The 15,924-nt window shown below is 41.5% G+C and overlaps 1 protein-coding gene across 2 annotated transcripts in view; it reads right to left on the bottom strand.

The window, feature by feature from the left end:
• Positions 1-13,947, bottom strand: part of ABTB1 (ankyrin repeat and BTB domain containing 1) — a 44,562-nt gene extending 30,615 nt beyond the window's left edge. Inside the window, exons 1-6 of one of the 2 annotated variants that reach the window (XM_063121367.1) lie at positions 13,723-13,947; positions 9,540-9,602; positions 7,840-7,895; positions 4,632-4,776; positions 2,969-3,128; positions 423-468 (exon numbers count right to left, since the gene is read on the bottom strand). In XM_063121367.1, coding sequence (XP_062977437.1) covers positions 423-468; positions 2,969-3,128; positions 4,632-4,776; positions 7,840-7,895; positions 9,540-9,602; positions 13,723-13,778 — 526 coding nt within the window. In that variant the 5' untranslated portion in view covers positions 13,779-13,947. The remainder of the gene's footprint in view (positions 1-422; positions 469-2,968; positions 3,129-4,631; positions 4,777-7,839; positions 7,896-9,539; positions 9,603-13,722) is intronic. The other variant, XM_063121365.1, reaches the window with a different exon arrangement.
• Positions 13,948-15,924: the final 1,977 nt, after the last annotated feature.

Consider the following 15,924-nt stretch of genomic DNA (forward strand, 5'->3'; position numbering starts at 1 on the left):
ATCACTAGGAGTGACACAGCCCTTACTACTGGCTGAGGAATGCTGGGAGTTGTGGGGGGTTTTCTGTCTAAACATGCGAAGAATTGTGCCCTAAGCTGATGTTCTAGAAAGGCCTTTAGTAATGTGGGGAAAAGTTAGATGAAGTGCCAAACAATGATCAATGCAAAGATCAATGCATTGTACAACTCTATACCCTTTCTTCAAGGCTATTTTCCATTTCATCTACTCACTCTCAGTAAATAATGCGTTCAACAAGTCTAGTCATTCCCAAAAACAATGAAATGGCAAATTCTGATGATCAGAATTTTGAAAGGAAAATTATGCAAGGGATAAACACATATGCAAAATATATTTCTAATGAGGATATATAATCCAAAAGCAATAACTATCGTTATCATACATCACAGCACGATCAGATTTACCTGTATAGAGGTATTGCAGAAGGGAGCCAAAGGCCGCTGGATTGATCTGTGCGAGGAATGAAAGTACTTATTTACAGAGATTGCGCAATGCCATAGTTTGAAACAAACACCAATATTAACAAGCTCTAAACTAGAAGGTAAAGAAGGCATAGGCCAACCTTCCCCAACCTAGCACCCTCCATATGTGTTGGACAACAACTCCCACCATTCCCAGCCAGCATGGCCAATAGGTTGTTTCAGTATTCATAGTGAAATCCCAAGTCAGTGTTCCAGATAAATGTCCCTCTGTTAGCCAAAGGAAGACTATGCTTGAAAGAAGTTGAAGCAGCTTTGGTGATTGGTTAGTAACTTCAGGCTTAGTATCTCTGCAAGATAGTGGTAGAATGGACTGTACCATTCAGAGCATAGGTAGAGGGGAAACTAACCTAGAACCTCTACCTCTAAGGTGCTAATTTTACTCCAGAAATTTCCAGAAATTTTGAGACCATGCAGAAAAAAAAGCTTTTATGGAGGGAAGGTCATAAAAATTAAACGTTTGGACAAATTGAAAAATAAGCAGTACTTATTTTTTAGCACTTTTTACAGATCTAAAGTCACTTTGTTGCTTTAAAACAGCCTTCCCCAACCTGGTGCTCTCCTGATATTTTGGACTTTAGCTCCCATCAGCCTCAGGCAGCGTGGCCAATGGTCAGGTTGGGAAGGGCTGCTTAAGAAACATAAAGCAGCCCTTCTGTCCCTAAAGTTATTTTATGTATATAACTTAGTTTGCTCATGAAAATTATCATTAGATTTAAAAACTTTTAAAAGTAAATTTAGTTAGTAAATTTGTAATTATTGTCTGAATAGATTAGAACTACATTAATTGAATGCTACAGCATGAGAAAGACAAAACTCTTTAGAATAAAACCCATCTGTCAAGAATGCTGATTTACTGTCAAGAATGTGACTCTACTCACATGTTGGGAAACTTCGCATAAATATCATTAAAATATACATTAAATCAATCATTTTAATAAGGAATGAAAGAAATAACTAGGCTGGGAATCTTACAGAGACGATTTTAAAAAAACATTTCCCCTCATGGCTCATTACTTCCAGACATTTTATATCTCTAGTCTTTCTAGAAAAGTGTTATTACATAGTTTTTAGGAATCATTTTGGGAGGAGAAAAGGCTAGTTAACAAAAGAGTTCATTTTTTTCAATTTTTCAGAAAAAAACAGAAATGGACGGGGTGGGGGGGAGTTGTTTTCCCAAATTTTTCCTGGGCCTTCACATCTCTACTCCAGGGAGTTTTTTGTTTTTTTATGGCAACCACACCTGCAGTCTCAAGAGCATCGTATCGCCTCAAGATTTCATCTACCACCTCATTCTGCTGCATATGCACAGCAGGCCCTAGCCCCATAAACTTCAAGCAAGCATATAAATTAAGCATAAGAACATGTGCATTAAAACAGGATTATATATGGGGTTTCTTTCAATAGGTTTCCTTTTTGGAAACAATTGGCATTTCTGTTTAAAAAGAAGGATACATTTTTTAAAAAGATTTATTGCAATGGAAGGGAGTTAGTAAAGCAGATATGGTTTAACAGATTTTGTATGCCCAAAATATTGGATTGTAATTTTGCTATGCAGTATGGATGGCTTTTCCTAACCAAGAAGAGAATCCATGGCTTGTTGTTGGGTTGTAAACTCTGGGTTGTTTGTGGTTAACAACCCACGGTTCAACAACAACCCACGGTTCAATCCATACTCAACCTTGAGTGTGGGTTATTGTATTTTGTGAACCCAATCACTAGCACAATAGAGACAAACACTGATAAAAAGTTACTTTATGACATCTTTACCCCTTATGCAGGTAATAATAGCTGTCACTTTCTCATATTATCAACCATGATGGCTGCTCTGGAACTTTAGATAGTGTTTAGTATTTTGCTTAAATACATGTGTTTTATGATTCCATGAAAAGCACTTTTGCATGGAGCAACACAATCTTGTTAGCCTTAGTACTTGGGGAGAAGAGTTTTAAGTCATAAATTGCAATGACAAATGGTTATGGGGATCAAAGGCTTTATGCTGTTCCACCAAATCTGCTTCTAAAGGAATTGGCTTTATGCAACGAAGGCTATCAAAGAAAGAATCTGCTCTAGTAATTTCCTTCTAACTTCACTATTGTTTTTTTAAAAACAAATATATAAACAGAAACGAAGGATATGTTTGCAGTATCTGTTCATTCCAAGGATCAGTTTCACATCACATGCATTCCAAGGCTAATCAGATCTGCACACACTCCATTACACCTGCTTTCAGGACATGCTTACCTCTGAATTCACTTACACTGCAGGTAGATATGGGTGAAAAGCAAACATGGGACAAGGGCAGCAGCCTGCATACTGTCAGAAGTGATGTTAGCACGGCCTTCCCCAGTATCATATTGGTTTGGCTCTTTGTGACACAAGTTCTTAGTCATTAGCTTCTGGCTAATGGCAGCTACAGAAGCACTAACAGCAGACACACTCTCAGAAAAACAAATCATGGGTTTCCTCACCAGGGGATGCTTCAGTGCTATGACATTCTTCCCCTTCCACTTGGTCTCAAACATTTCAGCAAAATATGCACTTCGAGCACCGAGTATGCAGCGATGGGCACAGAAAGACTTCCCATGGACAATAAAGACAATGTCACTTTGGTAACCCTGCTCTAGAAGCCTGCGAGGAAAATGAGCAAAAAAAGAAGTCAGAAGATTGTGGAGAAAATCCGGACTGGAGGGGTGCGGGTTCCACTCCCTAGGAGGACTCAACACAAATAAGCATTTTGTTCTTTCAAAGGCATAACATGGAGGTCTAAAATAATATTACTAATATTGAATATTCATGTATTTTGGGGGGATCCTATTTGTTTCTATCATTCATGCTGCTGGCTATAATTTTTATTGTGGATGTTGGGTTTCACCTGAGGCAATGTATGAGAAAGAGATTAAGAAGCTTTAAGGAACCTTCAGTTTCTTATGCACTAACAGGGGCTTTGCAGACTTTACATAGCAAGCTTCTCCAAGACAAGATCATAATACGTCTTTTAAACAATCCCAAATAAAAATGTATTTATTTATTTTTTTCTAAACTGTCCTTCATCCAATGGTTTTACATTGTGGTTTTCAGCTTTCATATTATATTTTATGCTGTACTTATCGTTTTAACTTTTGTGAACCGGCCAAAGAGCTTTGGCTATTGAACAATATAGAAATTAAATGAAATGAATAAGTAAATCCAATGTATTCTAGTGCAGGGTATAATAGACATCAACATCGTTTAAACACAAATGCAATTAAAAATATCCTTCATAACAGTTGCAGACTAAATGGCAGCAAAAGGCTACTTGAATTGGACTTGGAGGCAAACAGACAGCCAATACAGTTCTTTCAAAATTGAAGTAATATGACTCCACCTGGCTGAACCAGCTAAAATTCTTACAGCCATGTTCTGCACTAATTGAAGCATCTGTCATCTCTTAAAGCAACCTCACATAGTACACATGAGTGGAAGGACCCAGCTTCACATTAGGCTGATACAGTGAAACCTTCAAGCAAACTTACACAGGTGCCAGAGTTGCACACATTGTTCCCACCCCGCCTAAGTGAAAACATAACTTCTGGCATGGTCCACCCTTATAGCCCCCTGAGGGAGGGGCCTGTCCACTCCATCCCTCTTAGATGGAGCTGCCCCACAGTTTCATACTTCATCCTTTTTTTCTTTCCTTCAATATTTGCGGCTTGGTGTTATTTTTTTTTAAAAAAAGTCTAGAAAACATGGACGTTGTATGGTTGAAATCTGCTTGCTGCAGTGCAGAATCATGATGTGAAGTTTGGTTGAAATCAATCGAATGGAATGGAAGCAGCATATGTTTTTTAAAAAATTGAATTTTCTGCCATTTCATTTCAAGACAGGGGACAGAGTTTTCACTATGCCTGAAACCTTCCCAGAGGTAGAAAAAAATTCTGAAAGTTTTACAACAATCAAATGTATGGTTTTCAAGTCCATCAAGGATATATAAAGAAACACTTCCTTTTTTTAGATAGATAGATGAAAATTACAGTATTCAAGGTGAGATGCCACTCATCACAGGCAATCAATGGAAATGGGTCAACACATATCAATGTTCATGAGCCCCAGCGAAAACAACCATTCTGCCGACCACAGGACACATCTCCTCACCGTTGAAGGAAGACGTCATAGTAGTCCCTCTTCATGCACTTTGCTGTGATCTGCTTGTACTCCTTCAACACCCGCCGAATAGCATCGCTCAAGGCCCCATATAAACAGCGCTCCCCATCAAAGGTGTTTGCTTCACACTTTGCCCCTGTAAATAAGACCAGTATTCATGATTTGCCATATTACATGTACCTTATAAAAACATATCTATACATCTGAGCTATGTATGTGATATTTACTTCCTGCAAATAAAATTGAACTAAAGACCTCCTCCAACAAAGATCCAGATCTTACTGCAAGAACTTCCATATGTTCTTCAGGTCTGAAGAACAGCCCATGAAGTAAAATTAAACCTTATCCATAATAACTGGCCTCTTCAATTGTCTGGCATAACTGTAAAAGTTGCTCAATTAACCAAAACTGCTGGATGGATGATACCATCACCTTCAATAAATTCTACATTATTTTCCAGAAAAAAATCTTGTGGCACTCATAAAGAAAGTTATCTCTTTTGAAGTACATTACAAATATTTTATTAAAATACAAGTTAGAGCATGCTTGTAAAATTACTAGTAAAATGAAAACAAGTATCTGAACCACAGAGGAAGGAAAAGGTTATACCCTTTAGGCCTTAGAAATAATACCTGAACCTGCCCTGTTTTCCTGGAATATCAGAGAATGACTTGATCTGTAAAAAACAAAACAAAAACTAACCCACCAATTTTATAACCAACAGATTGTTGCATCCTGGGTTGTCATAATGTGTGAAACCCAGTCATACTAACAAACCATGGTTTGTTAACAATGAACATCCCAGAAAGACAACCTATGGGTTGTTGCTTTGTGTACTATGGGTTGTTTAAACAATGAGTTGTCATTACCTGTGAACCCAAAACTGGGATGTTTAAGGGTTGTTTTGTCAGGCTACAGAGGCAGAGCATAAGAGTAGTAAAAGAAAAAAAGAAAGAAAGAAAAAAAAGCATGCCAGTACTACAGAGCCACAAAGAAATTTGAGATATAGAGTAGGGAGCAGGCAAAGGATGAGGGAAACAATCTTGGATGGAGAAAAATAATCATGGTTGTTCAATCAAGTTCTGGGTAAGGCAACAAACCTTGGATTAAATAAGGCATGGGTTAACATTACGTGTGAACTAGGTCTAAATTGCCTTACATAAAGAACACCAGAGACTCAGGCCTTAGCTAGACCTAAGGTTTATCCTGGGATCATCCCGGGATCGTCCCTGCCTGCTCCCGGGATTTCCTGTGTGTCATTTACATGATCAGGGATGACCCCAGGATGATCCCAGGATAAACCTTAGGTCTAGCTAAGGCCTTAGGAAAGAAAGTCATTTGACTGTGTTATCACGTATTGGGCAGGGTCGCATGTCATTTAAGCCAGTGTGGTTTATAAGCAGTAGCTTATTTGGAAAATAAGCTACTGAGATTACTCACATAATAAGACCAATAAGATGGGGAGTGTAATTTATTTTCACCCCACTCGCCCCTCTGTAGTCTTCCCGTATGGCCAGGATGGTATCCCAGTTTCCATTGTGCTGGATACCCTTGCGCCGCAGGCTATGTCACGTTCCTCTCTCTGACTGACTGGCTGTGCACTAGAGGGCATCTTCTGTCTCTGCCTTATTGCGCCAATCTCATTCCAGTGTCGATCCTTATCCACTTCCCAGCACCCACCACCATCATCACCCACCCAAGCCACGCTGCACCAAGCGCTATCGCCCCCGTCCCCAGCCGGATTTCCACGCTTCTCCCTCATGCCCCACCTGCCTGCATCCCCACTGCCATCACTCCGCCCAACCCACGATGCTCCCTGCCACTCCTTGCACTGCCTTGGTGGTGTGTAGTGCGGCCATCCATAGAACTAGAATTTTCTCTCAGCATCTATCCACTCTGATTGGGGAGTTTTTTGTTCCTTTGACGGAATAGTTCAAGGCTTTTTCATAAGACCTTCTTTACACTGTAGCCTAAAAGATCAGGAAGGTTGCCCACTTTTCTGCCTGCTACTGCTGCTGTGCCTTTAACAGTATTTTGATGTGCAGTCATCAGCCGTTATCTATTATTATCTCCATGATGAGAAATTATTTGTTTGCTAATTTATTGCATTTGGCAACCTGCCCTAAAGACGTTGTTAGACTGTTCACATAAATCCTATTCCAGCTGTAGTTTTGTTTGACATTTAACAGCCAGATTTACATGCTTTTCCCTTTTGCCCTGCCTGCCTGCAGCCCCACCACCATTGTCCCACCCAACCTCTACTGCTCCCCACCTCTCCTCGCACTGTCCTTTTGCCCTGCCTGCCTGCACCAAAAAAGGGGTGCTCCCTCTTAACCGTTGAACGTTTGCAGGAGTGGGACAAAATTCCACACACAGGTTCCCCTCATGGGGAGGTACCCAAAGCAGAAGTAAAACCCTGTGTGCCTATGCCTGTCTGTATGAAATATGGGGGTTTGACACTTTTGAAGTTTTCAGAACACACTGCCGAGAGAGGGGTGATGGCAGAGATGGGTGAAGAGCACAATCCGTTGCTACGCAAATCTCAGAAACAGAGACCACCCAAGAGGAGCGGAAAGGCAGGAATGGTTTTGACTGCTCTTGCCAGGTGATTCTGTAGGCGATCTACTTAAACCACTCTGGAGTGCCAGACAACACAATAAGCTATGATGGTTAAAATAAATCTCAGTGCAGACCATGGCTTATTTTGGCTAAATAAACCACCATGGTTGGGGAAAACCACTCACAGACGACACAATAAACCATCAAGGCTAATTCAGAAAAATAAACCATAATGGCTGAACTGAAAAAGTGGCACTTTAGGGTCCATTTTATGGCACAAAATACTATCAAGTGGACTGGATTAAAAAGTAGCAGCTCTTAGCACTAGCTAACATCCAGTTCTAACATCGCTCTAGGGCTAGTAACACAGCCTTCTGAAAAACCTAGTCCCGTATTAACACTACTACCACAAGGAAGCAAGACTTCCTTGCAAAAATAAATAAATTAAAGCTGTTGGACCACCATAACCAACAGATTTCACTCTCAGCACAACTATGCTGTCTTGCAGCACAGCATGATTATAAATTGGCTTTATTGTTATATACTTTCACAGACACAATTCTAGACACACACACACAGGTGACCCCCAAAATTGGGCAATCTCCAGGAGAAAGAAGGTATTCATCGACCTCTCTCTTACCATTGGCTAGAAGGTACTGTACAAGCTCTTCATGACCACAGAGACAAGCATAATACCTGTTAAGAAAAGCAAGGAAGTCAAAAACATACCCTTAGAAATAAAATCTTTACTGAATGATTAAATATATAATGGGCCCCAAGAGTCCATCCACAGCACCAACTTGGAAATGTAATAAGAGATCCCAGAATCACATGATTTTGGTAATTAGTTGTTATGGAGATCCCAAAATCACATGTTTTTTGTTATTAGTTCCTTACACGGTATTGATTCAGTGTTTTCAGAAATCTGAAGGATCAGACAAATATCAGAAAAGAACCATTTTCCCCAGAACTTCACGTCTTTATTTTCATTCTGCCTTTCTGTTGTGACAAGGGGCCAAAGGGCCTCTTCCCAACTCTTTTTTGTAAGGACCTAAAAAGCAGCCCAGGTATGCACTTTCATAAAGTGCAAGTAGAAAAGAATGTTGGGAGAATATTCTGAGAAAGGCATCTGGCGAAGTACTTTGAAGATGTTCTGCAAGATACCTGTCTGGAGTTCACCAAGTATTTATTTCTTCACCTCCTTACATTCTTTAAAAAGAATGAATAGAACAGGCATTCAGTAAAAAAAATATCTTCCTGTATTACATTGCTGTGCAGTTCAGTTGTTTTTATATATAAAAGGCAATCACTGGGTTCTAGCACAATCTAGGACAACCTCAAAAGAGAACTGAGACAAGGGCTGTGCAGATGAGAGGGTAGGACCTTGAAGACAGAGCTGCCTTTGTTCTCAATGGCACCCACAGAGTTCTACGGGACAAAGTAAACCAGATGTTATTCAGGATACAATTGGGAAAGAGGAGAGGGTAAAAGATAGCACTGGAAAGACAGTCCGGTGATTCCTCAGGAAGGCTGATGGCAAAGCATTGCACAACTGGTGTGCCACAGTGATAAAGGCCTTTCCCCCCAATCTCCACCCATCTAATTTCAGAAGGTGAGGTAACCAACAAGAAAGCTTCCAACAATGATCTCAGTAAATGGGGAAACAATGCAGGAGAAGACAGCCAAGTGCCCAGGTCCTTTTTTTTTTAGGACTTTAAAGGCAAAAGGCAAAACCCACCACATGAATTTTGCTGGTTAACAGACTGGTAGCCAGTGCAATTGTTTTGAGATTGATGCCACTGTACAATATCCCAAGTATCCACTGTACAATTCCAGAGAGATACCTATGCTATCCTACCTGTTAGGACAGGCATTTTGCTTCAGAGGCAGCGTATCTCTGAACGACAAATGTTTGGGACAAACAACAGGGCAGGACCACCGTAAGCTTCCCAGAAGAATCTGGCTGACTAATTTTTGAAACAGGATGCTGGACTGTATGGACCTTTGGCCCAATCCAGCAGGGCTCTTCTTAACATGCAATTAAAATGGTTGCCACACATTACCCCAAAAGTGGTGGTAGGGACACCATTGCCACCCAGAAGGTTCTTACAGACGAGGAAAAATATTTCCATTAGCAGAGGGGTTAATCAACACTAGAGAACATTGGCCAACTGTGTTATCTGGGAGAGATTACTGAGACCACCATGAAAGAACATGATACGAGAATTTAAAAGAACTCAGTAAGATGGAGAAATACTGCAAAGCCTGAAAGAAGGTGGTGTTCCTAAAAACCTTGTTTGTTATCAAACAGCATGCATGTTGCAAGACCAAAGCACTTACAATGGGGTACTGTCCCATTTATCTCGGACATTGATTTCAACATCTCTCTGTTCAAGAAGGTATCTGAAAGAGAAACAAAGGGACAATAACACTTAAGAATTCATCCAACCCACTCCAGTCATAAACTCAGCCTCCTTTCTTCTTTTTTAAGTGCCTCCTCTGATACTGCCCCACTCGATTGGGAATGCCCATGCAAAAGAAAAGTGGGACATCAGCAAGGTGATTCCTCCCCATTAAACTAATTTCCTCCTCTCTTCTGAACCCAAAACCAATAAATGTATCCTCTTCATTGGATGTTTTAGTTTATGCAATCTCCTTTCTCCATTATATATCTCCCCTGATTGTTTTTAATGTTAGCAACAAACAAAATCCCCTCAGAAATCCATCTTCTCTACATCAAGGTTAACATTATCAGTTTTATAAGGGGGACCCAATACTGTACATATAGATTATTGTGAACATAATATTAAATTATTGTTTTATTTATGAGTTGCCCAACAGCTGAAGCTCTAAGGAAAACATATATCATAAAAAGAACACAATAAAGCCAATATCACTTAAAACAAATAAACAAGTAAAAGCAGTAGCATTTTTAAAACACAAGATAAAGATCAAAGCAACTTTGGCAGGATCTACACTACTGCTTTGAAGTGCACTGACAACTGTTGAGGCCCATGACACATTCCATATACCATTTTCAAAACGCTTTCAAACTGTTATATCCTTCTTGGTACAGACCTGGCCATAGAGAGGGTCAATTTTAAAACAGAGCTTTATAACACAGAACTAGGAGTAAAAAATAAAGTAACAAACTAAAAATTTAAAAGGCCTGAGGAAGTAAAAAGGTCAACCAAGTTGGCACCAGGCAGATTTTTCTAGGAAAGATGTTCCATAATTTGGGGCCACTACGGAAAAGGCCTTCACCAGATCTCAGTATGTTAAGATATTCTAAGAAGGGCCTCAGTTGTATATTTCTGGTGGTAAATTGTATTGTGGCTGAAACTGTGGTTTTTGCTAGTTCTAAAAACTGATACTGAAATTAGTTATGTCCATTTTAGTTACTGATATTGTGTACACATACATTTGAAATGTTATGTTGTGATCAGTATTAACTTAGTGATTGATACTGCTTAGTGTGCAATGAATTTGTAGTGCTATAATGGTATTATGAAATGAGAATCAATAGTAGATGGTTCTTACAGAGCTGAAATATATTAACACTTGCTTTTTTGAATTGTTGTAATATGAGTTCTTACTGGTTTGTTTTATAAATATGTTTTGACACGTGGTGGCAGTATTGTATTCTTATTTCTTCTGTTGTGAGCCCCGTTGGGCACATTCATATGGAAGAGCAGCATACAAATTAAAGTTAACAAAAAGTTAAAGGAATGATGTCTTCAAACTGGGGCAGAAGAGTTTTATGAATTCTTAAAAGAACATTTGTCCTTCTATATGTCTCTGTTTTTTCATGTTCCAGTTCTCTGGGGATATCTGAACTTGTCAGCTGTTCGAGGCTATGAAGCTGAGCTGATATGCAGAAAGAGGCAAACGTTGTTTTGCTTTTAAAAAACATTGCAAAAAGTTGGGACTTCTCCATTACATGCATGAAGCAATACATTGCAAAAACTTCGGACTTCTCCATAACATGCATGAAGTCACATGGTAACAGTCATATTATTACCAAATCATAGTGGCTTTGGGAGGGAGAGTTGGCAAATGTAGGCAAGTGAAAGTAGTAACAGTAAACAAAATGAAAACATCATTGCCTTTTCTATCATCCAAGACTGAGATATTAAACTAATAAACTTGAGGTGTCTAACACGTATTAAAAGCAGTATATTATTATGTTTTATTGTGACACTCCTCTATGCATTTATAAAAAGTAAGAATTCCTAGGATTCTGTTTTAAGAAAGAGCCATAACGCTGCCTTGTAAATGATAATCCCACAATAACAGAGGGACAGAGAACTCTGCTGGTCCTTCAGCAGCACACTATGGAACAGGGTACTTCCTTCCGGTGGCAGTCTGCTTGGTTTCAGTGCTAGGCACAGAGGAGCACTCTGCTCAGGGCCGGTGCTACCATAGAGGCCACTCAGGCGGCTGCCTAGAGCACCAAGCTAAGAGGGGCGCCAGGCACAGCGCAGCACTCACGCGCATTGACTGTGAGCTGGCCCGGCCCGAGGATTCAGCTGGGCCTGGGCAGGCGAGATGGCGCCCACCCAGCCAAAGCGAAGCCAGGGACGCTGGGGTGGGGGTGGGGCGGCTCCACATTCGGACTTCCGGAACGCACCCGGAAGAGAGAGAGAGAGAGAATGTATGGGTGAATGGGGTGCATGGGGCCTTTGAGTGAATGCATGTGTTCATGCGTGTGTTTGTTTGGAGTGAGTGATGCTGAGTGTGTGTGTGTGTGTGTGTGCGCATGTGAGTTGGGGGGATGATTTGGAGGTGATATTCCTATTAAATAATGCATTTTAGATCCATAGACGTTCCTTTCCAATTTGTTTGCTATAATTGGCATGACGTATTTCTTGCACTTTAAAATAAATTTAGCAGTTTCAAGTTTTATGCTTCTTATTTTTTCCAGGAAACATATGTTCTTAAAAATCAAAGTTGGCATTTTGGGTGTATGAAAGTAGCTCACCTTGCCTAGGGTGCAAAATAGTCTGGCACCGGCCCTGACTCTGCTCCTCCTCTTAACCTGTCTGCTCACTCACCTATATGGAATGCCATGCACTCGCCAGTATGCAATCCTTTGTTGCATATTGCTACCAAGCAAGAATTTAATTATCTTGTCAGGTAGGGATACTCAGGAAAAAGTATAAAACTTCTTGGGGGAACTCTGAAAAGAATTTTGCTTCCCAACTATTTCCCTGCTCCAAACTCTCTAGCAAATAATAATAATAATAATAATAATAATAATAATAATAATAATAATAATTGTTACCCGCCTCTCCCTCCAGATCGAGGTGGGGTACAACATAAATGCAACATCTCCAGTCCATGCTTGCTCCCTGTTCTCCTTGCACCTTCATGCCTTTCTCCTGCCAACATATTCTAGGCTGTGCCTTTCCCCTTTCTCTCCACTCTGTACTTCCATAACTCCAGCATGTATACACCCAGTTCACACAAGTCTTTCAATATTTCATTTTGTAAGATTGAAGCCTTACAGCATTTTATTAGAGAGGCTGATCCTTATAATTGCTTGTTCTCTTTAAAAATCTGAAAGTTCACACTAAATGTGATAATAGAATGTGATTTTCACTCCCAACACCACAAACGTACACACTTCCCCAGTGTTAACCAGTACTATTTCCCTCCCAAGTATTAGCTCTAAAACTAGAGTACTGAAGAACAGTTGGCATTCTTCAAACAATAGGTAAATATGAGAAGACAAATATCTATTGTAAAAGTTTAACACACTTTAAAGCTTTAATATAATTGTCACAATCTGTACTTTTTAAATGTCATTTCCCTGTAAACTCACATATATAAATATATGCAACATGTGTATGTATGTTTGCCAAATGAGGACAACTGTTCACACATCTGATGAAATGGGCACTAGTCCCAAAGGCTTATGTCCTTATGCTATAATAAATTTGTTAGGGATCTTCCTTGCACTACTAAAAGACTGTTCATCTTTTCCTCCTTAATGGATTTTCCGTGCAAAGAAAAAAGTCAGAAGCAGCACTGGGAAAACACAAGTTGTTGTTTTTCCCTTTAAGCCTAACCACGTGGGGTAGGGTTGGCTATGGTTATGAAAAGGCACTCTGTACACGCCTAGAACAGTCTTCCCCATGTCATTTTCACAGGTGTGAAGAATATTTCAGACTGTTGCCCAATTGCATAAACCACTTTGAGAACTTTTAGTGGTTGAAAAGCAGCCTGTAACTGTTTGAGAGAAATAATAAAATAATAGGAGCTCTGAGGGTTAAAACGCAGGGGTTATATTAACCCCAATACAGTCCCTACCCCTTCCAATCAGCCCACCACTATTTTAAAGCTCCCTGGCCGCAGCCTGTTTGTGTCTGCCCAGCGCCCGACACCAGCCTTTCAGCTCAAGGGAGGCCCCCCCTCCCCTCCTTGCCCCCCCAAATTCTCCTTCTACCCTCCCCCGCCCCCCAAAATTCTCCCTCTGCCACTACCCCCGTCCCGAAACTTTTAACCTGGGCCCGGGCCTCACCGCACGCGGCAAACATCGCCTTTCTTGCAGCTGGTGAAGAGGTCGCTGGTGTCCATGGCCCGGCGGCGGAAGGCACCGCATTGACCCGGCCTAGGGGACTGGGGGAGGCGAGAGAGGAAGGTGAGTGGGAGCCGCGGGCCGAGGCTGGAAAGGCCAGCCCGGGAGAGTCGGCGTCGGATGTAAACACAGCGGCGCTGGAGAGGCTGATACTGCGAAGGCCAGCCCTGCGCTCGCTCGCTTGCTCGCTGTCGCCTCCCCGCCTTTGCTGGTAACGCGGCGGCGCACAGGCCCGCCCTGTCGCCGCCTCCTTGGCCGGGGCTGGAATGGCGGGAGGGCTGCCGAGTTTAAGGGCCTGATGCGAGGCGGGCAGGTAGAGGCTGGCCTAAATCGCTCGCTCGTCAGTTTCGCGGACGTCTAGCGACGTTAAACTACGCCGGTCATAGGCAGCTTGGCCAGATGCTATAGCTCTGCGCGCATGCGGAGGCCCTGGAGTGGGTTCCTCTTCTCCACACCCCGCTTGTACAAGAGAGACCCGCACCGCTTTGTTAATCCGCAGGAAGTGCCGCGCCGAGTTCCAGAATCACACGGACGAGGACGGGCATCCCCGTGCTTTGCACCCGGAGATGGGAAAAGGTTGGGGTTCACTTTTGAAAAGGACAAGTGCCGGAGGCTCTCCAAGCTGCCTGGATGTCTTTCTCTGTGACCCAGAAGCCTGAACCCGAGGGGCTGCCTGGTTATATTTCGTGCGGGCGCGTTATAAGAAGCGAGAGACTGGCTGAGTTCGGACGACACGCTAATCAACTGTTGCGTCCTAGTCTGTTCCTATTACGGTCCCCTCCCTCCCCCCAGATAATTAGTGTGTCGTCGGAACTCAGCCACTGACAATAAGCGGCGGTGTAAAAGCTGTAGTGTTCATAAAGCCTACTTGAGTGTGAAGTGCTTCATCTTGGGGAGTTCATACCTATCATTTCTTATGAATAATCATAGGAATGCACTGCATTTTAGAATGGCCATTGGAGTGCCTAAAGATCTATTGGTGTGATGGAGCTTAGTGTCTTGACTCTGCTACACAAGTAGCGAAATGCTTCTGTGTGAGCTTTAAGCACCACCACATGGAGCACAGCAATGCCATTTTACAGGCTGCAGCTGCTGAAGAATATTTTGAACTGGGTTTTTTTTTAAATTATATCCCGCCTTTTTTTTTCTTGCAAGGAACACATGGAAGCGTACATGGTCCTATTCCTCTCCAGTTTATCCTCACAACAACTCTATGAGGTAGGTTAGGCTGAGAGTCAGTGACTGGCACAAAGTCACTCAGTGAGCTTTGTGGCTGAGTGGGGACTAGAACCCAGTTCCAGTACTAACCACTACATCACAATGGCTCTCTATTGGTTACATATCATACAGGGACCATTATAGTTCTCTAGTAAATCTGTAACCCAAAGTTGGGGGAGGGACACACACCCTCTATGCTTTTAAATCACTGGAGGAGAGACTATTACAGAGCAAATGAATACAGCAGACTGAATAGAATCTTTTATCATTTTATTTATGTAGAGGGAAATGTATATCCTGCACTCCCACTAAAAATACAGTGCTCAGGGTGATCCACACCATACACAATTCAACATACACTGAAAACAAACATAAACAGATGCAGCACAACAGATTAAACAAACAAAATAAGGTAGAAGAATAAGGTTGGCCAGAAGAACATCAGGGTTGTTTATGCCTGTTTAAACCACAATTTATTAACCAGGGGTGAGGAATAAAAAACAAAGGAGATAAACAGAGCGCAAGTGGAAGAGAATGTGGAGAAAGGCCTGACCAGGAAATGCCTGTCTCCTTACAAATCTAGTGTTCCAGCACAATGGCCCAGGTTCCATATTGCACAGCAAAGAGCAGTAAATGGTAAGTTACTAACAGGACAATTTAAAAGTCATTCATCTCCAACATTAAAGATTAAACTGCAGGGCTTTTAGTTGCAATAACTGAAGGGTAGGGCTGAATTCAGAGAAGGTAGAAAGTGAATGTTGAAATGAAGCAGGTGCTCAGTAGAAAACCTCTTGGACTTAGTGCATCTATCTCAATTCCAGTGGCTGAAGGAAGAAACACCCAAGATAAATTCACTGGGGCCTGTGTACCTGCATTAACCACACTACTTCAATATGGCTTAAGATATCTCATCAAAGAACTCTGCAG

This window comes from Elgaria multicarinata, chromosome 3, assembly GCF_023053635.1.
Source record: "Elgaria multicarinata webbii isolate HBS135686 ecotype San Diego chromosome 3, rElgMul1.1.pri, whole genome shotgun sequence".
NCBI classification, from domain to species: Eukaryota; Metazoa; Chordata; class Lepidosauria; order Squamata; family Anguidae; genus Elgaria; species Elgaria multicarinata.